The 25,722-nt window shown below is 32.2% G+C and overlaps 1 protein-coding gene across 5 annotated transcripts in view; it reads right to left on the bottom strand.

Annotated features, from left to right (window-relative positions):
• The window catches only part of RPS6KA6 (ribosomal protein S6 kinase A6), a 150,918-nt gene that overhangs the window by 20,649 nt on the left and 104,547 nt on the right, over window positions 1-25,722 (bottom strand). For all 5 annotated transcript variants that reach the window (XM_070502460.1, XM_070502456.1, XM_070502458.1 and 2 more), the window contains 12 exons: window positions 24,228-24,370; window positions 21,565-21,635; window positions 21,237-21,325; window positions 20,364-20,422; window positions 18,584-18,686; window positions 17,831-17,961; window positions 17,259-17,381; window positions 16,691-16,780; window positions 15,395-15,553; window positions 12,585-12,746; window positions 8,041-8,117; window positions 6,180-6,297 (listed from right to left, as the gene is read on the bottom strand). In XM_070502460.1, coding sequence (XP_070358561.1) covers window positions 6,180-6,297; window positions 8,041-8,117; window positions 12,585-12,746; window positions 15,395-15,553; window positions 16,691-16,780; window positions 17,259-17,381; window positions 17,831-17,961; window positions 18,584-18,686; window positions 20,364-20,422; window positions 21,237-21,325; window positions 21,565-21,635; window positions 24,228-24,370 — 1,325 coding nt within the window. The remainder of the gene's footprint in view (window positions 1-6,179; window positions 6,298-8,040; window positions 8,118-12,584; window positions 12,747-15,394; window positions 15,554-16,690; window positions 16,781-17,258; window positions 17,382-17,830; window positions 17,962-18,583; window positions 18,687-20,363; window positions 20,423-21,236; window positions 21,326-21,564; window positions 21,636-24,227; window positions 24,371-25,722) is intronic.

A 25,722-nucleotide genomic window follows, 5' to 3' on the forward strand; every position in this document is an offset into this window, starting at 1 on the left:
GAGGCACAAAGAGATTAAGCATCATTCCCAAGGTCACACAGCTAGTAAGTATGTGTTATAAGTACATGCATCCAGGCAGGCAGGCAGAGTTTGGCTCATAAATACTAAACTGTACTACCTCTTATTCTTCCCCACTAAACTCAATATCAATGCCTAAACTTTATATAATTATTGCTGCTTTCTTTTTAATGTAGTAACTCTCATGTACACACAGGAAGTATCAATAGTTATAGCATTGAGTAAGCATTTGTGGAAAATATCAAAATCCCTGTTTCAGAAAAAGATTCAGTTTTTCATAATGAAGTATAACAATAAGTTTTATTATATATTCACTGAAAAGATTTAACTGAAATTAAGGACTGTTAAAGCTACAATGGCCATATACTTGTTATCTAAACCAGGACACTTGAGAGTGAAAGGCATAAACCACAACTGTACCAGGAAAACTGTTATGCATGTTCAAGCTACTCAAAGGAAAAAGGATATAATTACTTCTGGGGTAAAATTTAGCTAAGTTATATAAGACTAAGGTACTTTTATAAATGTTCCAGAGGTGCACAAGCATACAAAATGGTCAATTAATTTGGAAACAAAGACTGATTTCCAAAAGCAAAGTGGATTCACCTGAAGTGAAAACGCAGTAAATGTGGCCATATCCTAAATGTTTACAAAACATTATAATTATTTCCTAGGAAAGATATGAATAGAATGCTGATTAACTTATGCTATCAAAAGGCTTCATAGCGCAAGTATTAACATTTTGCTACTTTCTTTTAAAGAACTTCAAGTAGTTTTAATAGGACTTAATTTATCTTATTTCTTTTGATCTTCCCTCAAAAATAAGTAGCAAGATCTTGACAGAATGACAAGCAGAGGATGGATGACAAATGAAAGAGCAAAAGTGTCATTATCTGAAGTAATAAGAACTGAATTTTCTTGATAGCTAAGAGGAAAATGAGCTCATCCACAGTTCACAAAAGTCTGTCACTTCCATATGAGTAATTTTCCATTTTTTCTAAGTGGACATAGTAGTGGTGGGCAGTTTTAAAAAAAAGATACTGAGCTGTGACAAGAATGACTACTTATATACAATCAGTTGGGTATTTAGTTAGATAACCTAATTGGAAGAAAACCATCACTAATAAAAAATTATGAACTTAATTCGCCTAGACCTTAAAGATTTATTTTTTTAATATCCATTTTAAGTAAAAGCCAGCAAAACTTCAAAATCTTTGAACCTACATGAATACAGGAGAATAGCAATCTTCCTATTCTTCTCACAGCACTCAGGTGGCAAATTCATTAAAGTTTGGAAACTAGTGATTAATAATTCATCACTTCTATTTCAATGTTAATCATATGAGTGAGATAAACCATTTTTTATCATAGTTATTACTAAGTATACTACAAGCATTTTAATTTGGTTAAAGCGTTACAATTCATACTTCCTCAGTATAAAAGACTGAGTTCCATACATACTTAAGTGACACTTTCTGCCTTGATTACAGGTAACAACAATTATCCCTCACAATAAAACTAAGAGTAGAATTCTAACTATTGAATTTACTAGTGCATCTTCCTAGCTTTGTTTAGACATTGTAGTCTTTCTCTAATATAATTTGGTACAAGATGTGTGAAAGCTATGGTACTAGAAGTTCTAAAAGTTTCAATATAATGTTTTAACTGTAAAATTGCTCTGCAATATAGATTATGTAAAGGGTAATGAGCTTCAGTATACTTAATTTCTATATTATAGAAAAAAAGTAGGTGAGCAATAACACCTTTCCTTTGAGCCTTCTATTAAAGAATTATAGACCTCTTTTTCCTCTATTCCATCCACATAAGCCAAGCTAATAAAGCCTTTCTTCCTCCAGAAAGGCTTCCTTAACATGTGGCAGACTGAAAAGAGTACTAGACTGAAAATCAGTTCCAGTTATCCCACTCATTAGTGTGTGACCATGGACAAGATAAATTCTACACACCTTGTTTTACCTATCTGCAAAACGATGGACCAGATGCCTTCCATCTCTAAAAATCTACGGCTTGTGAATACATGAACGAAAGACTGTTCTATTAAAAGCAACTTGAAGCCAAAATGGAAAAGAACTATTTATGCAAAACCTGATAATTTATTTCAAATCTACAGTCATTTACAATAGGGCAATATTTATCTTTATACAATGGACAAAAAAAGTTTATGGTGCAAATTAATGCAAGGTACACTTGAAGAAAAGATTAAATCGCTTATGAAAAACTATTCAATTAAAGTATTTATTATGCTAGGTGTGATAGGAAATGCAAAAATGAAGATGACATTTAAAGCTCCCTGTGTGGAAAGGATAAAAAGGTGCACACATGAATATATGACAAAGGAGAATGTGATAAGTGCTCTAATAAAATACATACAATGTAGTAAAGGAAATACAGTAGGGGAAAAGTAGCTGCCCCTTTTAAAGGAGGAAAAGGAAGAGGCCTTAAATAATTGTCCCATAAGAACTTCTACTAGGCAATTCTCTGCTGACCAAGGGTATAGGTACTTGAGATAGTAACATTTTATTTATTTAAAATATTCTAAAATTTAGATAGAACAGCCTTCTAATTAATCAGGTATTGTTGTGTTTATTTTTAAGATGGAGTGACACCATGAAATTTTCATTACTTTCCTCTTCTACTTTTTCTTTGTTCACCAGATTCTTCTTCTAGCCTCCCCTGTCTTAAAAAATGGAAGCAGCAAGGCCAGTGTTCTGAAAGTTTAGGATTTGGAGGTGAGGAGCTGGCTGAAACAATTGTAGCAATAAGTCACACAAAGCTAACATGACTTCCACTATCACCCCCATCCCCACCATCATTTAAGTGAATGAGCAAAGTCTAGGAACTCCGCATGGACAGGAGGCAAGCAGAATTATCTTCTATACGCTTCTGGTGATAGTACTCACCAATAACAAGAAAAGCATCTAAAATGGAAAAGTAGCTTGTAAGGAACTAAAATGAAGTAAAACAATTGTCATGAGATGACAGCGAATGACACAGTTCTCACGACTAGAGGGTACTAGTTTAAGGGGTTATGGAAAACTGAACAATAGTTTACCTTCACCACTCATTTAAAACAGACCAAAAAAATCGAACTGTTAAAATGTACAGGAGATAGTTTTTAAAACGTTCACATAGCTCTTCTGCTCAGTAATCTGACACCATTTTCAGAAAAGTTTCGAAGACAAGCTAAAGTAACTTAATCCGTAAAAGGGGAATACATGAAAGACCTTGTGAAATATTTCAACAATATCCCCCCATATCTTTCCTATATTAATTTCTCCAGAATAGCAGACTAAAAGAGAAGAGAATAAAACTGAACTTTAATATGTATTATTCCTTAAGCACTAGAAAGACCCAAACATAAAACACATAACATAGAAAAACAAAAATCTAAGCACAATTAGCATATCTATTTCAGCATTATATTCACTGTTGCCAGTTATTTTTTTAAAGGAATGCAAGAGGATCAGATGTATAGCTTTAAACATCAGAATTGTTCCTTGGGAAAATGTATTTTCTGACTCACAAACTGGCTATCTAGAAAGTACATATCTTTAATGAATAAAACTAGTTGTTTCAACCATTTTACAAGGGGAAATCTGGCAAATCGTAAATAAACCAAATTGAATAGAAATGGAATTTTGGAGTTGGAAGGAACCAAAGGGAGAATTTAATCCCCAAATTTTACAGATGAGAAAATTGAGGCAGTTACTTAATAGATCAAAACCCAGCACTCAGTTCTCCTGGCTTCCAATCAGCTACTCCTTCTGCTACACCTCACGGCACTCTTCTGTTATGGCTAAGATCCAAACAGAATTCCTTCTTCATTTTTCTAATGTTTAAAAGGGAATGACATTGAAAGTAGACCATTATCTTACACCGTACATAAAAATTAACTCAAAATCGATTAAAGACTTGAATGCAAGACCTGAAACTCTAAATCTGCTAGAAGAAAATACAGGCAGTACACTCTTTGACATCAGTTGTAGCAGTATCTTTTCGAATACCATGTCTACTCAGGCAAGGAAAATAAAAAATAAACAAATGGGACTACATCAGATTAAAAAGCTTCTGCAAAGCAAAGGAAACCATCAACAAAATGAAAAGACAGTCCACCAACGGGGAGAAAATATTTGGCAATCCTCTATCTGACAAGGGGTTAATTTCCAAAATATATAAAGAACTCATTCAACTTAACAACAAAAACATGAACAACCCAATCAAAAAATGGGCAGAGGATATGAACAAATATTTTTCCAAAGAAGGTATACAGATGGCTAACAGGCACATGAAAAGATGTTCAACATCACTAATTATTAGGGAAATGCAAATCAAAACTACAATGAGATATCACCTCACACCTGTCAGAATGGCTATAATTAACAAGACAAGAAACAACAAGCGTTGCAGAGGATGTGGAGAAAAGGGAACCCTCATACACTGCTGGTGAGAAGGCAAACCGGTGGAGCCATGATGGAAAACATTATGGAGATTTCTCACAAAATTAAAAATAGAACTGCCATATGATCCTGCTATTCCACTGCTGGGCATTCATCCAAAGAACATGAAATCAATAATTCAAAAAGATATATGCACCCCTATGTTCATCACAGCATTATTCATAATAGCCAAGGCATGGAAGCAATTCAAGTGCCCATTAATGGAAGAATGGATAAAGAAGAGGTGGATAAAGAATACTGCTCAGCCATAAAAAAGACAAAATTGTGCCATTTGCAACAACATAGATAGACCTTCTGGGCATTATGCTAAGTGAACTAAGACAAAGACAAATATTGTATGATTTCACTCGTATGTGGAAGACCAACAAACACATAGATAAGGAGAACAGATTAGCAATTACCAGAGGAAAAGGGGGTAGAGGGAGGGTGAAAGGGGTAAAGGGGCACATGTGTATGGTGATGGATAAAAACTAGACTATTGGTGGTGAACACGATGCAACCTAGCCAGAAACTGAAACAAAATAATGTACACCTGAAATTTATGCAATGTTAAAAGTTAATATGACCTCAATAAAATGTTTTAAATAATGACAATCAAATCCCTGATTTATTTATTCTACGATCAGGATATGAGATTTATTCCATAATATGCCCTACAGATTAGCTAGTATTCTTGAGACAATTAGGCTTTATAATTAGCAGATATTAAATATAAGCAATTCTTTTTGCCTTAAAATGTTTTCTACTTCAAATTGAAGCTTAAAAACTTCAGGGTCCTATAAGACACATGCTGACAACTTTTAGGTTTTTGCTTTAAAACTTAAAATTTGTAAATATAAATGTAATAGTTAGTAGTCAAGACTTGATCATTTTTCACCCTAAAATAAGTAAGGCCAGTTATTCTGAAACTTCACTGTCTAATACAGCAGCCACTAGCCATATGTGGCTATTAAGTACTTTTAAGATGTGGGTAGTCCAAATTCAGATGAGCTGTAAGCATAAACTATATACCAGATTTTGCAGTTTTAGTATGAAAACAGAATGTAAAATATCTCCTTAATTTTTTATATTGATTAGATGTTGAAATAAAATATTTTTGATATATCAGGTTAAATAAAATACATTACTAAAATTAATTTCACCTGTTTCTTTTTGTTCTTTAATGTGGCTACTAGAAATTTTAAAATTACATATGTAGCTTGCATTATATTTCTATTGGATAGCTCTAAGCCATCAATAATAAATATCTAGGTGCTACTGATAAAAAGTTCCTATATTTTCTAAAGAATAAGTTAACATTATAAAAATTGCCTACATAATCACTAGTGAATGTCTGGGCTAAAGAAGAAATGATGCATAAAAATACACTAAATGCAGAAATCAACTTTAGTTGGTTTTAAATATGTATTTTTTTTCCAGCAGATTTACATCTTTAGTTTTGGTTGACAGTGAAACTAGTTTATATTCCATGAACACATATTAACTGATAAGAGAGGAATGTGGCTCAGAAGCATGGCAGAATAAAAAGCTAGACTTTATCTTATTAAACCCACACATACGTGTGATTTAACTTAAAAACAAATAGTGACACACAATATCATCATGCATTCTGCAAATACAGACTAAGTTAAACTTAAAGATGTCAGCAATTTAACGTGAAGGCAACAAAACATTTATAAGTTATACCTTTGCTCCATCTGAAATACTGTCCCAGTTTCCACCACTCAAAGAGAACTTTCCATTGCCTATACGCAGCAGTATCTCCTCAGGAGTGTCATTGGGGCCATTAGCAAATGGAGTGTAGCTATTAATAAAATAGATTTTAATAGACACGAGGGCCTAACATACATATTAAATCTAACTGAAAGTGATGACTATGAAACTACATGCAAATATTTGCTACAGAAAATTAAGAATATCATCTAATATTTCCCTTCACTGTTCATATCAAATTTTATATTTCAAACAATGAAATTAATCCTAATGAATTATTTAGTTAAATGAAGAGTCTTGGCTACATCAATAGTTTTGTATTTGATCTGTTAATCAATATAAAACAAAGGTGGCTTTTCATGTAAAGTTACAATCTTAAAATCAGACCAGAACAAAACACACAAATTTTGTATTCTCCCAAGCATAAGATAGCAAACCAAATATTCTTACTAAAAGAAATTGTTAATTTTACATATCTGTAAGTATTTATCATGTTGGTTCAAATTTATTCATTAGCATTTTATCAACATTATCACTGGAAACAGGTTAAGAATATTTTTAATTAATGTCTATGAAAAATGATTAGTCAAATATATCAATATCACAAAAAACCTCTATAACCATTAAAATTATTATCTGGATCAAAATTCATGGACAGGAAGACAAATATATTGTATAAAATTAAAGTAGTTTAAAAATATAATTATAGAATGACAAAAAGTGATCAGTTTTGTACCATTTTAACAGATGGAATTGAAAACTGAAAATGGTATTCAAATTTGGGACTGGAAAGACTTAAGGTTAAAAACTATGAGGAATATATTTTAATGTATTAATGTCTTAATTCCCTCATGTAACAATTCAGTTGAGATAACACTAAACACACACACAATCAAGTTTTCTTTAGTCATAAAAGTAAATATTTGAAAGCCTTAGCAATCTAGAAATGGTATCCCATGGTATGAAACCAAAAGTGCTGACTGCTGTTGATATGTAAACTTTAGCTACCCTTAACTTTAGCACTTGCTGTGGTCTGTAACTAAACATTTTGCATACATTTACAATATATCTAAAAGAAGGTGTAATACATAATTATCACCAAGCCAATAAATAATTTAGTCACCATTTTCATAACATATTTATAAAGCTCCTGTTATGTCAGGTATATGTCAATTATACTAATGCCTTCTTTAAAAGTCACGCCTAAGTACATTATAATTATAATTATTCAAATTCCACTCTATGTATTAGACTTTGCTAAACCTAGCCTTTTTCTATAACCACAAATTTTTACGCCTAAATAAAAGTGCTACTCATTATCAAGGGTAAAACAGCACTTGTATTATCTGTAAATTACCAACATTAACATAATCCAATTATTACTTTTTTTTTTATATTTCTTTACTCTTTTAACGGGAGGCAGCAGTACATGTTTCTGTAGTTCAGTATTCTGTTACTATGTAGATTTGTTATAAAGTTTCATCTTACAACATCTGTATTGCCAGGAGAGCCAGAATTCAAGTTATTTTTACTCTAAATTAATGTAATATGAATAAGTTCAGTGGGCAAGTACCTGTTGAAACACGAAATGATTTTATGCTCAAGTAAATATTTTCAAAAACGGATACACTCAATGTAAAATATCAAAATAAAAATATATTCTTTATCTTTAAAAGTTTTAGTTCCAGTTGAAAACTCTTTCAATCATATATCTGAATAGTGCCTCATTAAACAGTGTACTTTATGGTTTTTAATCTGTCCTCTTTCTAGATAAAAATATAGAGGTAAAATTCAAATAATGATGTGAATTATTTTGAGTATATAAGTTTCTTACCCAGCCAACATCGTGTAAAAAAGTACTCCCAGACTCCAAATATCACAAGCAGCATCATAGCCCTGTTGCATAAGAACCTGAGAAAGAAATACTCATTATCTGGCATTACTCAGTACAAACTCAGTTTTCTCATCCAAAAGAAAGTTGTTGTGCTTCTAATAATCTCACAAATGTTCACAATTTAAAAACTTAGATCATCTTAATCTTTTCAAAACCAGATTCAGTTAATGTTAAAGGCAACGTCTTCTACAATTAGCAAGCACTGAATAAATGGCTATTAATAAGGTGATTAAGTAACATGGGCCATACAAAAAAGAACCTTATAAGATATGATCCCTGATCTCAATGAACTTTCACTCCTCCTTTTAGGAAAACCAGACACAGACATCAAAATTTAAGATTCATATGTACACAGAATTTAACATATACTACACACAGTACTCTCTTTTAATCCTGACACTGCCTCTATGAGGTAGATATTATTATTTCCATTTTGAAGATGAAGAAACTGATGCAAATGTTAAGTAATTTGCCCAATATCACAACTAGTTAAGTAGTGGAGCAGCTATTCTTACTCTGGAGCCTGTGCTCTTAATATCTATGATAACTGCCTCCTTACTATAGAAGAGATGGTAAGATAATACATGGTCTTATGAAAGCAAGATGAATTTATATTTTACTTACAAGGCTTATGTCTTGAAAAGATCAGTGTATTTCTGGATCGCAAATACACATTTGGTAAATTCTGAATGGTTTCATTAATTTTTCATACAATAATTTAGGCAGTTTTTTTCTTTGAGGGCCAGTATTAATAAAAATCAAATAATATATTTATTATTATACTTCAGGTGGATTTTCTCTATGAAGTTAACAGAGTTTGTTAGAAAAATAAAGAGATGAAATGTGGCCCTTTTTTTTCATTTAGAAAAACAAGCCCACTGTTAAAGCCTTTAGTCATAACAAAATAGAAACATTATTAAAGCTTTAACACTGGGGATTTAACCACCAACTGGACACTTCATTTAGAAAAGGCTAAATATATTAATGTTAGGCTCTGAGAATTGCCAGACATGAATAATGAGTATCTAACACATTTAAGTTTTAAATAAAACTTAAAATTCAAGATTAACGTTTTTTCCCTAGTCAAGGTGTTATTTACAAGCACACACATATGTGCAAACTTGAAAAGGGAAGAGGCTATCAAAATACCTATATAACTGGCTTACATAATAACACAAGTAGGAACTACAAAAACCTTAATAAATTATGAGGAGCTAAACCACTCACATCATGGTAAACCTAAGTTGGCATCCTCCAGTAAAACACAAAACTCTCCTGTTTTTATCCTCTTATCTCTTTCCTTTACTCATCATCTCTTACAGTTCTGGGCATCACCACATTTTTCCCAGTTCTCTTAGGACAGTATTTTTAAAGCTTCCCAGATGACCCAATGCACAGCCAAGGTTGAGGGACTGCTTAGGAACCAGTTGGACAGGTGAGGGTTAAGCAGTGAGTCAGCTACAGGTATTTCACACTCCCATATCCTTCCTAGCTAATGAGAAAAAGGGCACAGAAGGTGTCATATTGCTTAATCTAATTAGGACCAACCATGAAAATTTTGTTTTAGGTTTACCACACACTTAGACCCATTTTGTATAGGTAAAGAAGAGGCAGTCCACTTTTGTTCTAGAGCAGGTCTCAATGCCCCATAATAGCAAGAATAAATAGCCATAAAAAAATAAGGTAAGGTGGTGGGAAGAATGAAAGAGTACAGTGAAGAAGGTGTGTTTCATACCTTCTTACTTGCATCGAGTTAACTATAAAGAAGATAGAAGTCAGGGTTAAAGTAGTTAATGCCATTAGCTTCTCTCATTTGGCTTCTCAAATTGGCAAAAAGTAACATACATAGAGATTCTCATTCCCTTTGTTGTAAAGTTCAAATCAATTCATATTTGAAGCAAAACATATGACAGCCCAGAGCCAGATCAAAGTAGGGTAATTTCACAATTACTTTATAAAGAGCTGAAGGCACAGGATCCACCCAATTTATTCTAAGTTCCTTTAATTCAGGATAATTCTAAGACCTCAATAGGCATTAAATATCACTTGAATAACATAATGGATTTGCTTTTATAAAAGAATAAGATATTTTTGTAGATATATTAATTTTTGTGACATAGGCATACTAGAAAAGCACATGCAACTAAGCAAATCTTAAGAGGTTGATCAAACTGATGCAAACCAAAAAAGTGAATGAATATTCCTTCCTTATTAAGCTGAAATTGTACTAACTAGTTTATCCCTTAGCAAACAAGGACTCTTTATGCAGTGTGATAAAATAATGAATTTATACCCCCATAAATGCTATTATTTATTCAAATATCTGCATGGATACTTGAATCTCTCTGATTCTAGTTTAAAAGATAAGGCATTTCATACACTTTATTTACTAATTTTTGAAAGGTCTGAAATTTTAGAAAAAAGTCTTAGCCAAAACCTATGTTTCATTCACAACAATTTACAAATATTCATTGATTGCTAGTAGAGGCTTTGGCACTTGATAATAAAACTTTTCAAAGTATTTTGAAAATACAAACACTAGCCAAAGGTAGTTCAAGCACTAGTTCCAGAGAAGTGGTCTCCACATGCCCACCTGAAAACCTTCACTATTAGAATGGTGAGACTGTCTTACCACAATGGAAGACTGTTAGAATAAAAAGCATCAATGGGCTGTATTCTACTCTGTGGATTTGCATTCATGTAAAAATGTTTACCTAACCATTAATCTAAACATAGATATATTGCATATTTTTCACTTTAATGTCCACTTTTGAGATGTTCATTTGTAACACATTCACCCCTAACCCTTTTCCAGTGAGAAGTTTCCATCATACCAAGGGGTCCAGGTCCACAAATTAAGTCAGTATTAAGAATTTGGGCATTAAAATGGTTATTCTATACTTTTATGTCATGTCTACTACATAAATATGTTTGAATATTTATGATGACTATATATCCTATATTTAACAGAAGAGTCCTAATCTCAAATATTTTGTCCTCCTATCCTATAAAACAATTGACATGTCGTAGAAAGGTTAATTTTTTTATGTCTAAGTCATATCTTTTACACCTGTGGGAAGTACGATAACTCCTTCTTGGATCATGCATGCACTCCAATTTTTATTTGGGGAAATATAGTTTCTATATATTGTAATGTGATAAAAACTTGTATATTCATTATTCTATGAATTTACTTAAAATATAGATTAAAGCACATTCTCTGGATATGTACATAATTTCTTATAGGGCAAATCTCTTACCATAAAAACACTGTAAAGCAGGTGTTATGTTTCCTCCTCAACATCAACATCTTAAAGGAAGATTTAATAAATTTTAAAAGGGAATTTCTCATTATTAGAAAGTTATTTTTCTATTTTCTACATTTCTATTTTCATTATTAGAAATATTTTTCTAATAGCTACATTAAAATACAAATTTGCTGATATTTAAATACAAATGGCTTATGTTATCTCTGATGTGAAATATTATCCTGAAAGGGCTAGTATTTGACACAAAAATAAAAATCAGAAAAAAAGCACATGAGATAGGAATTCATCCTCAAATTATTTCACTCTTCTTCCCTGACTTGGAAAATTCAATTTTTCAAACCTGAGCATTTTTGTGTATTTTAATTTGTGTTGAACATATGATAAATGATACAGATTAGCATTATTCATAACATATAATAACAATTCCTCACTTACAAACAAAACCTACAAAGAATCTACATGGTCAAGACCATCCCTGATTCATTTTTTATCAACCATACTTTCACTGCTGTGGGAGATGCTACTATCAAAGCTCCCATCCCTATTATCAGAACTGTCTGTGAGAGCTTGCCGAATGTGAAACTTGTACCCCTTAACTTCCCCAGTCTTACCTTTCCTGACTCTTCCCTCTAAGTTCTATGTATGAGTGTTATTTGCCAAGAAAAACCCTGCTGCTTATAAAAACCCCTGTGAAGCTGTTCTTTCCAGGAATTAGAAGATCTTAAAGACAATCAGGGATGGCATTGCCCTCCTATGTTATGTATAATGCTAAACAGCATAAATCACTTCATGTTCAACACAAACAGAAATATATGAAAATCTATCCTGACTTTGTGACTAAGTGAATGCTGGATCTTGAGAAAGTTAATTAAGTACTTTGAGCCTGAGTTTCTTCATTTAAAATATTTAATATGTTGAAGGTGGAGTTATCTCTACTCTCCCTCCCAGTTCTAGAAAGGTATGATTCTGAAACTAGCACATAACCCAACAGAACAGAATAGTCTGATCACTACATTCAGGATGGTTTCAGATGCTAGTTACCAGTCTGAATATCTATATTAGGGGTTACCAGAATTCACTGATTTAAAGAGCTTTATAGTTGGGAAAGGACAAGATGATTTAGCTTTTACCTACCTACCATAACATATACATGACATCATATGCATTCAACTAAAGGAAAAGAATGAAGGCAAAAACTGAAGTTTTAAAAAATACCTCAGGTGCTACAAAGTTTGCAGTGTAGCATGGAGTTAAGAGAAGTCCATTTTCTCCTCGAAGTTGTTTAGCAAACCCAAAATCACAGATCCTAATGGAGTCTGCATTGGCTGATTCATCCATGTATAAAATATTACTAGGTTTAAGATCACGATGAACAACCTTGAACATAAAAGAAAAAAGAGCATTACATTTCTTTCTTTCTTTCTTTTTTTTTTTGAGGAAGATTGGCCCTGAGCTAATGTCTGTGCCAATCTTCCTCTATTTTGTATGGGGGATGCAGCCATAGCATGGCTTAATGAGTGGTGCATAGGTCCGCACCCAGGATCCAAACCTGCGAACCCCGGGCTGCTGAAGTGGAGCATGCAAAATTAACCACTACGCCACTGGGCCAGCCCCAGCATTACATTTCTTCAGGTAACTAAATATCTGCGAAATAAAACATTTTAAGTTAATATATTTCCATGAAAAAGAACTTTCTCACTCATCAAATTTTGAAAATGACACTTTCTCCAACCTAATAGCCTTGACAGCCTGAAGTACACAGAGGAAATTATCTCTATCAGATAGATGATCCAGTTTCTACTCAAGTCACCAGTTTTGTTAACTACTTCCAAATTCAAAGTATCAAAACTCAATTCTCAGTTCCACTTCTGGATATCATGGACTAAGACCCTACTCAACATGTCTCTCTCCACAGTAAACAACTATAAAAATCTGAACATAATATCAACTACCTGAAGGTACTGGAGAGTGAACAGAAGCAGGCAGACTCTGGTGGGGAGCACACACTTGGATGATGGAGGGAACACAGGGAACTTTATGAGTCGGTTCCCGTATCTATAACTTTTACCCTAGCATTATGTGCAGTCGCTATGGCACACAGTGGTGGTGAAGACACATGTGGAAAAGCCCGCAACCTTTCTGGCCTGGAGGATGAGAAAAGAGATTCTGGGAAACCGAGAATGCTGAGTGGAAGAATGCTGTAAGGGAAAGAGCCAGAACTGATCCCTGCATCAAAAATGTGTAGAAGAGGCTCAAAATAGTTTATACAAAGACAAAAGATATAAACAGAGACCAGAGCTGCTGCCCAAAAAGCAGAGTTTTCAGTGCAAACCATGCCAAGAAAACTATCCAATAAAACAAAAAAACAATAATAATCATTGGAGAAAAATAACAGAATACAAAAAAATCTCCATAACCTAATATTCAAATGTGCAGCATACAATCCAAAGTTATCTGATATACAAAGAACCAAGAAAACTGAACAGTTTTAAGAAAAAAGAAAAATCAATCAATCCTGATTCCAAGATGAACCACACTGGACCTAACAGACAAGGATTCTAAACTGGCTATTATTATATGTCACATGATAGAAGTGCTAGCAAACGCTACACTGGTAATCATATTGCAGTATATAAAGACATCAAATCAACATGCTGCACATCTTAAACTTACACAATGTAATATGTCAATTATATCTCAATAAAAATGTACTATTCAAAATTCACAATACTAAACAAACAAAATAAATTCAAAAAATATAGTGGCTATTATAACTATCCTCAATGAAGTAAAACAAAACATACTTTCAATGCATGAAACTCTCAGCAGAAAAATAGAAACAATGAATAAGAACCAAATGAAATGCTAGAAATGGAAAATATTCTAAATTTCTCTATATGATGATTTCCTCCTGACACTATCCACTTCATTTAATCTAGTCCTATCTTTAATCAGCAGTTTACCACACTGAAAGCTCTTTAAAGACAAGGGCCAAGTCTTACTCATGTTTGAATCTGCAACACCTTTTACAATGCCTGGCATGTAGAAATGCTCAATATATGTCACCAATTTATTTAATTGATGTAAGAACCTGATTGTTTCTAAATAACAAAGAAAAGATGCTTATTATTTTCCTCTTCTCAAAAATTCTGGTTGCCCTTTAGAGTGTTGATAAAGATGATCAAGAAATTAAATTATAATAGAAGTACTCCTTTAGCACTATACAGTTTATAGTTCAAAATACTGAAAATATATTCTATTAAACCACACACAAAACTGAGTATTAGCTTATTTTTTTAATTATAAAAGGGGCCCATGTAGAATTTTCACTGAGCCAGTTCTCAATTGTCCATTATTTTATTGTTTATACCTATGTGGGCACATATCCATTGTTACAACTGATTCAAACAAATTTTTAAGTTATTTGAGACTCTATTTCCTTGCATACCTATATATAATAAAAGTTGACCTTTTTTTGGTAACTTAATTCATTTGCTTTCTTTGTGAAGAGACAGGAAGCCAAATAACAGGCCTGCCCCTCCACTACAAATTTTAATATATTAATACTTCAAATGTTTAGAATTCAAATTTCTTACTGTATTTGGGGCAGGGGTTGGCAAGGGCCAAGATATACAGCCCTCTTACTGTCAGTATTTAATATGTTAGATATAGTATAATTTGAATAATATTCACAGCATGTGCTTGAATAATTCTATGTGTCACTTTTAAGCTTGATCGGGTTTAATAATTTCAAAGTCAAGGTTAGATACATTTATATAATTGAAAACACTTTTAAAACTAATATGCTATTATATCAGGGCCAACAGGTGTAGTGAGGAGAATTAATAAAGCATTACTTAATTTCCTAAATCTATAAACTTCACTACATTATGAGTTTTATTAGGATTTCTCCTACAAAAATATATGTGATAAGAAAAGTAATTCATTTAGGTGGCATCTCCTATACATAATTTTATGAAGCTATAAGCCCAAGAATTGAAGGGAAGAATATGACTACAACTTACTCCTTGACAATGAAGATAGTCAACTGTCTTAGTTATTACAAACAGTACATCACTAGCTTCCCGTTCTGAGAAACATTTTTGCTTGAGAATACGGTCAAGTAGCTCTCCTCCTTTCATCAAGTCCGTAACAAGGTAAACATATCTACCATCATCATAAACCTAAAAAAGAACATATTTTTAAAATGTTATTTTTTAAAACTACAATTCTGAAATGCTTAAATTTTATTTACTTAGTTTTTTTAGTAAACCTCTAGTGTTAAAGACATTATTCATTTACTATTAATATAATATAGGCTGTACTGAAGATTAAACTAGATAAACAACTTCCTACACAGTCCTGTGAGATCATGTTAAACATATAATTTTAACGTTTGAAGTTGTATGTTATACTTTATCAAAGGAAAGTGGATATAAATGGAAAAACAGAACTCTGTACCTCTCAAATGGCATCTATCTCATCTTTTACTGTATTATAGCCACTTCTCTTTCCTACTAATAGTAAGCTTCCTTCTGGCAGGAAATGCATTATTTGTTTTTTAATATACTCCCCACAGTCCATTATCTGACATGGTGTCTTAACTATCTGTTGAATTCAAATACTATACCGGAGAATAAATACGAAAAAAATGTATACCCTTTCACTCCAGCATGTGAGATATATAGATATAGATATAGATATAGATAAACTACTGTTTAAAGACTGTGAATCAAAATGCATATCATATTTATCTGAAACAAAATGATCAAGGTGATGGTTGATTTATCTGTCTCCTCTAAAGAGAAAAGAGCATTATTTTCTTATGTGAAAACTCAGCACTCAGTAACATCTATTAATATGAGTTACATGCTCATATTACAAAACTATAGACATACTATTTCACTCAAGGAACAATCTATAATGCTATAGCCAATTGCTATGCAATCAAGAAAGTAAAATCTTCTAGAATTTGGAAAATTCCCAATCTCCTATATCTTCTATATTTATAGTACTACAGAATAATAAATGGTGCTGGTTATAATGCTAACTACTTAACCAGCCAAAATACATTCAGGTAATCAGGACACTTTCATCTACCAACCATCATAGTTCGTTTCTCATGTTCTCTAAGAAGGGTAGGAGTATAGAATCACAGGTAAAAAAAAAAAAAAAAAGAATTGAAGTGGTAAATTTAAGAGTCTTGAGATTTTGTAGCATGAAAGTAAATATATCATAGACATGAAAAGTTTCAATAAGAAAATAAAATGCCAAGTCATAAATTCATTAGCATAGCTGATACATAGATTTTAAATACCCACATCCTTTAAAGTGATAATATTGGGGTGTTGTCCATAACGCATCAAAATTTCAATTTCTTCTGAGGGGTCTCTCTTACTTTTGTCAATGATCTAAGAAATAAGACAAGAAAAATCACAAAGGAAAACAAATTATTTTATCTAAATATGAATGTATATACTTAAAACTCAAGAGTGATGCCTGGCTCATATTATTTCAACATTTAAAAATTTCCTATAACTGAAACTTAACAATATAAAAAAAGAGTACTTTCTTTAACATTATGTTCCATTTAACTGAAAATATACTAACTGATAATGTGATCTAAATGTGATAGTAACTGCCACAATTGCTCAATCTTAACATAGTACTTGAAAACTATTCAAAAGCAAGACATTCATGAAATACACTATTCCTCCAAATTAACGTCTTGAAAGGAAATTCAAATTGAAAATATTAAGTCATAAGAGTTCTTTTTCATCATCTTATCTTTGCTATCTCCACTTGCTCCACTGAAAAATGTCCGCAGTTAACCTATAATTTAACTTACATATATGAAACAAACAAAAAAGTTCAGCTCAGAGACAATACCTTCACTGCAAATTCCATGTTGGTAGCTATATGTATACACCGCTTGCAAACAGAATAGGAACCAATACCAATATCCTCTTTCAATTCATATACTTCACCAAATTGTGCAGCATTTCCACTTATCTGGTTTTTTTTAAAAAAAGGTAAAATAATAAGAATGAGATATTTTTACATTTTTAATCTTCTCTCCTAAATATATATCCATCTTAAATCTTCAAAAAAATCAAGAATAAATCATTCCAGAGAAGTTTTATCAGTACTTATAGATATAGGCTTAAGCAGCAGACTGAGATGATCCTAAATCATAGGCTTTCTTGATCCCCAAAGCCAATACAATAAATCAACTAGCTTATACATCACCATTACATTTTTTTGCCAATAGATTACATAAACATAATTAAAGATTACTAATGTTTGCTTTTTTCCAAAACATATGGTGACAACTTTAATTCACTACTATGCTCAGAGATAAATGAAGTTCAAAATCACTTAAAAATTATTGTAAATCTATTAGCAATAACTGAAACAAATAATTATCCCTAAACTGAATAATCTGATTAAGTTGAATTTACCTGAATGATTGGTAATACATTTGTACTTGTGATAGGAGTGATTTTATATTCTTCTGCAATAGAAGTTGCAACAAAGCTGAATCCTTTGAAGAGCTGATGAGCATTAGCACTGGCTGGCAAACCAGGAGAATCTAATGGCCAAATAATTATATTTAATTAGAATTACACAGAATTCTATGATATAAAATGTCAGAATTCCTTTGAATATAAAGGAAACCATTAAATGTTACCATCAGTTATTACGCATTTGATTTATTGTATATTATCTGTCTCCCCACACTGGTATGCAAGCTCCATGTGGATTGTAATTTTTGTCCTATTCACTGCTGCATCCTCACTGCTTAGTACATACTAGGTATTCAATATTTGTTGAAGGAATGAATGAAACAGACACCACTAAAAGTAAATCTCATTAAATTCTAAACTGTAAGAGTCAGAGTGATAGATGTCTGTCTTACCTCCTACCCTCTACCCTCTAATACATTAGCAATGTCAAAGGACTTTTAAAACAAGAGAAAAAGAAAATTTTCACCCTTTGCTCTAGTCCCAGCTTCCCTGATAAATATTTCCCATTTAAAGCCTCTATTTGAAAGGTGGCCAAGCAATGCTGCATATAGGATCTACACTTCCATAACAGGCAACCAACTGTATCCAAACATACAATTCTTTTAGTTTTTACCTAAGAAATTAGTTTATTGATTTTAACCATCTAATTAAATAAAAGCCCTGATGTCACACATAAACATGCAATACCTTTAGGAGTTTTTGCAGTATATTCAGGATCAAAACAAAAAGTATCATCTGGTTTTCCAGAAGCAGGCTTGAAAGGAGGTTGAACTTCTCTTTTATATAATTTCTAGAAGAAACAACAGGATAACACAAAAACATTTTAACACTTTAAAATTATTATACTTTGTAAGAGAAAGCAGAACATAATATTCACAGTCCTTAACAGAAGACTCACAATTTCCTAAATGAAATTTCAACAGGCTTCAGATACCTATTTACCAAATTCTAAAAGTTTCAATGATAATGTACAGAATCAAATGACCTTGAAAAAGAGCAGTGATGCTACAGGTTGCATTCACAAGGAATAATAATATTCAGCTTTGTACATCAAAAACTGACTTAACTCTCACTGTTAAAATAACCACAGAGAATGTATCACAATGTTACCATGTGGAAATAACTAATAACATTCAAGGACTTCAAAATTAACAGACTATCTTAAAGAAGAGTATATTTGACCTAAAATGTTTACTTTTCACATAGAAATATGCATTGAATGCATGTTTACAGTTCTTATCATAGAATTCAAAAATTTAATCCTGGCTAACAATCTAACTTCCTAAAAATTGTTTTTGAACGACATATAAAGACCCTACAATATATGAAAATCTACTTTTTTTGGAAATCTACTCACAGACCCACAGTCGGGGAAAATTAATAGAGAATTACTTTAATATTATTTTCATTTATTTAAATATGTAATCATTTCACTCTCGTTATTTAAATTAAGAGCAATGAACATAAACTGTTTAAATATGAAAATGATAGGGAAAAAGTCTTCCAGTTTGTTGAGTTGAGGATAAAGGAAGAGTAGAGAAGCATTAGAAAAAAATGACAAGGGGATATAAGGACAGCAATAGAAGGATGCAGACAGATATGACAAAGGGCAGACTCTCACATATCACGTCCACTGAGTGTTCTTTTAGGATATTTAATACTAATGGCTTATGTTATGTTGCAATTTTACAATTATAAAAATAAATCAAAATACTGCCTTCTGAAACGTGTTATACAAGCCACATGAAATATCGACTTGGTTAGTGAATAGTGGCTCTCTACTTCCCTAGAAATCAAAGGGACACTTTTTCATTTAAAAAAATTTTCAATACCAATGCCAGCACTAGACAATCAAAAATGCTTACTTATGATAATTAATACTACGTAAAATTCATAAACCTGTATTGTAAAGCAAACAACAAAAAATGAGCTTTTCCAAGAAAAGCTTATTAGTCTGGGGGTTGCAACTTAAAAAAATTCTATACATAACTCAGCAGAATTTCACGATGTTTCTGTTTTCATGTCCTCTCAAAATTTAGTGAACTACCTATACAAAGATAGTCACTTCTTAAAAAATTTAATTTGTTCTAATACATGACGAAGAACCATTTAAAATTAAATAACATTTTAGATTCTTTAGAATTCATTTTCTATAAGAATCTGCCCTATCATTCATTCCCTTTCCCTTTTCTCTTCCTCCTCCACATTCCCCAACCTAGAATCGGGGAGAATATTAACCACACTTAACAAAGTAAAACAAAGGAGAAACAAAAATTTACTAAATATTATCCATACATCTACTGGTTCAAGGTAATTGCCATGATAGTCTACATCTGTAAATAAAAATCCCATACTAAATATAAAACAAATGGATTAAGTTTACCGGCAAAGTGTGTATATTACCATTTACTCTTCAGTTTTTGCTCATATTAAAGTTACTCAGTAACAAACTTTCTACTGAACTTACATTCCAGTCAATATTTGCAAAGAAAAGATGTCTTTTGATTTCCTCAACTCCTTCTGAACCTATAAAAATAGAAAGAATTTTTTACTGGTATGATCTTTTTAATCCTTCTACCTAGCTTCCAAGCTGTTATCTGTAAACCGGAGTACACATATTTCACAGATTCCTTGTTGTGAAGTTTATGATTTCTTATCTGGTAGTTTATTAATTGGTCCTTCCAATTTAATATGATAAAAAAAACTGATGTTCATATTGAAACACATGGAGTATCATGAAATACTAAAATACCTTCTGAATCAAAATCATGTTTAACAAAACATTAAAATTTAAGTACATTTTCTTCATAATTCAACTTATGACCTTGTATCTACTTGCCAAATTAAAAAGTACAACAGAATAAAGCTACATTGAAATTTTAGCACAAAGACACAAATAGGATAATAGGATTACCTCTGGATCCAGGGAAAGGCTACCAGAAAGTTGTCAAATAATGAGTAGTTACAGAAACATAATATTTACCTTGAAGAATATTGGAAGGGACAAAATAATTATCTTCAGATAGAGATAAAAGATAATAGACATTTGGAGATAAAAGAATTACCTATACAAGGGAGAATTCTGTAAATTATTTCAAAAGAGGTGATCCATATGATATACATGATGATATATATTAGAAGTTTTGAATAACTAGACAACTCCATTTTTTAATCATGGACATCACAGAGTTTACTGGAATCTTTGCATACGCAAAATGCAAAGTTCTAGGTATAACTACATAGCAGCAGTAAATAAACTTAAGCCAGAAAACATAAAGTTATAATTATCGTCCCAAAGCATGCAGTATATTGTTATAAAAGCTAAGAAAATAAACAATACCCAATCTATTTGCTGGATTCCTTTTGAATAACATCCTTAGAAGACTTTGTGCTTCAGCACTAAGAAACTGAGGCATTCCAAGTTTTGCTCTGGAAAAGAGGATTTTAGAAAATTTTATTTAAATCTAGCCATACTTCTAAACTGACAAATCTCCAAATTTATTTTAAAGAATGCCTTCACAATGGCAAGTAATACCCCAGATATGGTAGGAGAAGGGAACAAGACAGTGGGAAAATGTTCTTTTGTGTCAATTTAAAACCACAACAAGTTTCTCAAAATCAAAAGCAAGAAATTTTTCACAAAAGAAAAAAATACTATTTATACTTACTTTAATATCATATTCATGGTCTCATTTCTGTCTTTACCTTGAAATGGCAGAGTACCAGTAAGCATTTCAAACTAAAACAAACAAACAAGAAATAACACAGTCAATTAAATACAACTTAGAATATACAACAAAAGTCTTCAGGAAAAACAATTGAGACTTGCCATACATGATCATCAAATCATGCAGGATCTACATGATAGTAGGTCAAAATAGGACCAGAAAACTAGGTCACTTAAGGAAATACACTTCTGGTACCCCACTATATATAGTCCAACTGACAGGTGACCTGTAGCAAATGAAACCAACCAATTTTTTTCAATCCTGTCTAATTTGGCTAAGTTCCCAAAACCAAAGCAATTTGGAAATAGACACAAGGCATTTTCTTTAAAAACAAAGACATGCTTTTAAAGCAAACATTTAACAATGAAAGGAAATTAAAAACTAATTACTGAACCATTTCAAATTCATACATACTCAAGAAAGATTTAACCATTCTCATTTCCCTCACTCCTCTAAAAATAGAACCAAAAAAGGAGAAGCTGCTAAACACACACACAATATCTTTTTTTAAAAAATTGAGAGTTGTACACAGCATAAGGAAAATATTTTCCCTAAGAGATTTAATTGGAATGCAGATAATTGGAACATTAATTAATGGTATTAAAAAAGACTAGGTCCAAAAATGAAGATCATTATAGTTCATTAAAGAGAAAAGTTTTTATATCCCTAATACTTAAACTTAGATTCAATAATGGCTTGGGCCTCAGTCCTCTTCTCTGTTCATTCATCTGAACTCACAACCTTAGTTAGCTTATCCATTCAACTTTCTCCTATACCCTGATGACTCTCAAATCTGTTCCAGCTTCAAGCTCTCTCAAGACAGACTTTTCTCTCCCAAATCTACAGTAATGGTTCTCAACTGGAGACTGAAGAGGTAGGGGTAGGAGTCACAGAAAGGGAAACAGGAAGAAGTAAAGTATGGTGTGTGGGGATCATCTCTCTCATGCTCCAAAGCTAAAGTAACAGCTCTCTACTAGGGACTGGAGGAGTAGAGGTGGGAATGGCAAGGACAAAAAGAAGAGAAGGACAATATATCAGAATCACACTTTCCCCTCAAATAAACTATATGTTGGCTGGTTGGGTAGTTTGGTTTTTTTGTTTTAAAAAAATGGTCTCCAGTTGATTCTGATACTCTTTCCACTGCCCTCTCCTAATTTACTACCACCAAGGGGTTAACAACTTACAGTAACTTATGAAACGTGTTAAAAATAAATTCTCTCCCTACTTTAAAAACCAGCTGTCCTTCTCAGCCATCTTTTTCCTCCTGACCTACCAGTCTTTCAATCCCCTAAAGTTCATAAGTTTTAGAGGTATCTTTATCTTTGATCCTTCCCCTCTCCTTCATCTGTGACATTTAATCTGCTAGTAAGGTCAGCCACTTCCTTCCTTTGAAATGTCTTTAAGATTTGCTCTTTTTTATTCTATAATTTTACAACTGTCTTGTGAGGAGACCTTATTGGTCTCCCTACTTCTAGTTTCCTCCAATTGCAATCCATTTATATGATGCTGCCAAGGCTAATCTTCCTAAAACACATTTTTTCTCTAATTACCATCCTGTTTAAGAATTTACAAAAGTTTCCTACTATCCAGAAAACTGCACGCAAATGCTTATAGGCTTATAGCCTGCTTTCCTCCACCTTCACCCTCATTCTCCACCACTACTCTAGTCAAACTGGTTCTCCAGGTCTTTGCTAATATAATCACAATACTATCCTTCCTGACATGCAGCTACTTACATTTTATCCATACTTTAGGGCTTAATTTAAGTTCCACCTCCTCTAATTTTCTGATATCAACTTATATGAAGTCTTGCCTGAATTCCTAAGTTACTTCCAGACAGTTTATTTAGCTATTCCAAGTGTTTCCTCAGCCAAACTGTATGACTTCTTAGGTCATGTAAAATGCCAAATATTGTACTTTTAGTTTGTTCCAACCCTTCTGCCCTCCCTGAATACCAGGCTTATAATAGGCACTTAATAGACTGATGTGTCATATAGTCTGACACTGTCATAAATAGGCAAAATGGATTATCATATTTCAAAAGCAAATTGTATCTGATTCAACAGCTATTCATTTATCATCCTATTTTACTGCAAATTCTATGCTTAATTTTATACCAAATTAGTCAGTCCATACGCCTACTATGCTAGGTGCTATGGGAGATGAAAAGTAGTATAAGACATGACTGCTTTCCTCAAGAGGTTTACAATCTTTCTAGGGACTTGCTTGAAACAACTGGACAATAAGACAGTATCTATGAAATGCTAAATTCTTTGACACCTAATTAAAACATCATATAACTGCTAAATACAGTATTCTGAAATGTATATTCTGAAATCTGGTAAGCATTTTGCTAAGTTTTAAATTTGAATAATTTGTAAAAGAATGCTGCCATTTACCTTTTCAGCTAGCAACTTTAAGAGAAATCAGAACACTAAAACTCTAATTCTTATTGTATAATATCTAGCCAATCACAAGCTTGTTAATGATAATCATGAATTATCAGAACCCTATTCTCACCCGACACATCTCAAAATTTAAATTAAAATTCTAAATAACATTAACTTTATATTGGCATCACTTAAAAAAATAACACTACTTACCATAAGTACACCATATGACCACCAATCAGCACTCTGGGAGTGACCTCTCCTATTTACTACTTCAGGTGCCATATACTCCACTGTACCACAAAATGAGTAAGCCTTCTTTTCTTGATCTACTGATTCCTTGCTGAGTCCAAAATCTACAATAACAATGTTACACAAAAATATATCTGAAGATCTTCAGAAAACAGAAAATAGAAAAAGAAACAAAATCATGTATTATACCTTAAAACTATTCATGGATAGCCTGTGATTACTCTTAGGAAAGCTCCTGTGATACCAATAATGGAAAGCAGCCTGCATTTCATAATGATACTCTTTAAGAGCATTTAAAGATTGCTCAGTTAAATCTCATCCACAAAATACATGTTTTCATGTCTATACCAGAACATTGTTCAACCATTTTGAGAGGACAACAATTAAATCAAAGCTTTCATAGTGATCTAAGTTTTAAAATAGATTAAGACAAAAAAGAAATAGTAACTTACACTTTTTAAAATATTTAAAAAGGAAATTTGGCTTTGGCGAGCTTCCATTTTTGTTAAGGTCTTCAAACAGCTAAAGGTATCATTATATAAAAGTCAATCTTATTTCTATGTACTTGAAATGAAAAACTTCAAGTTGAAACTTAAAAAGTATCATTTATAATAACATCAAAAAAATCCCCATGAAATCCACAGGTATAAATATACAAAGTAAATGCAAGAACTATATGCTGAAAACTAGAAACACTGATGAAAGAAATCAAAGTAGATCTAAGTGAATGGAGAGACATACAGTGTTCATGGTTTGGAAGATTCAATTCCACTAAAAATGTCAATTTTCCCAAAACTGATCTAAAGATTCAATGAAACTTTAAAATCCCAGCAAAATTTGTTTAGTAAAAATCAACAAGCTGAATTTAAAATGTATATAAAAAGACAAAGAAAATAGAATAGTCAAAACAATTTTGAATAAGAAGAAAAAAAACAAAGGACTTACACTACCTGACTTCAATACTTACTGTAAAGCTAGTAATCAAGCCAGTGTGGTATTGGAGAAAGGCTGGACATATATACATATATATATACACACACACACACATATATATGTGTGTGTATCAATGCAACAGGGCTGTGTTCAAATCAGACTGATACATACAGTCAGTTCTGCTCTAATTCTTATGCTGAAAATGCAAATTTGTTCCAATGCAATTGATACATTAGGAAACAATTTGAGCATAACACAAAATTAGATTGGTTCATGTGCAATTTTGTCTGCAAGAAACACCAGGTAAAACACGAGTAAACTGCACTTAGCTGAACCGACCCAAGTAGAAATACATATACACACACACCCCAAACATATACCAGCTATTTTAGCTCATCATGTGTGTCATGAGCCACTCTGGTCCACCTGTAGTGTTAAAACTTTCCTCTTGATTCCAGATAATCTTCCTCCACTACTTCACAATAACTCACAAACTTCAATCTTTCTGACACCAATTCTACAA

The sequence above is a fragment of the Equus asinus genome, chromosome X (assembly GCF_041296235.1).
Source record: "Equus asinus isolate D_3611 breed Donkey chromosome X, EquAss-T2T_v2, whole genome shotgun sequence".
NCBI classification, from domain to species: Eukaryota; Metazoa; Chordata; class Mammalia; order Perissodactyla; family Equidae; genus Equus; species Equus asinus.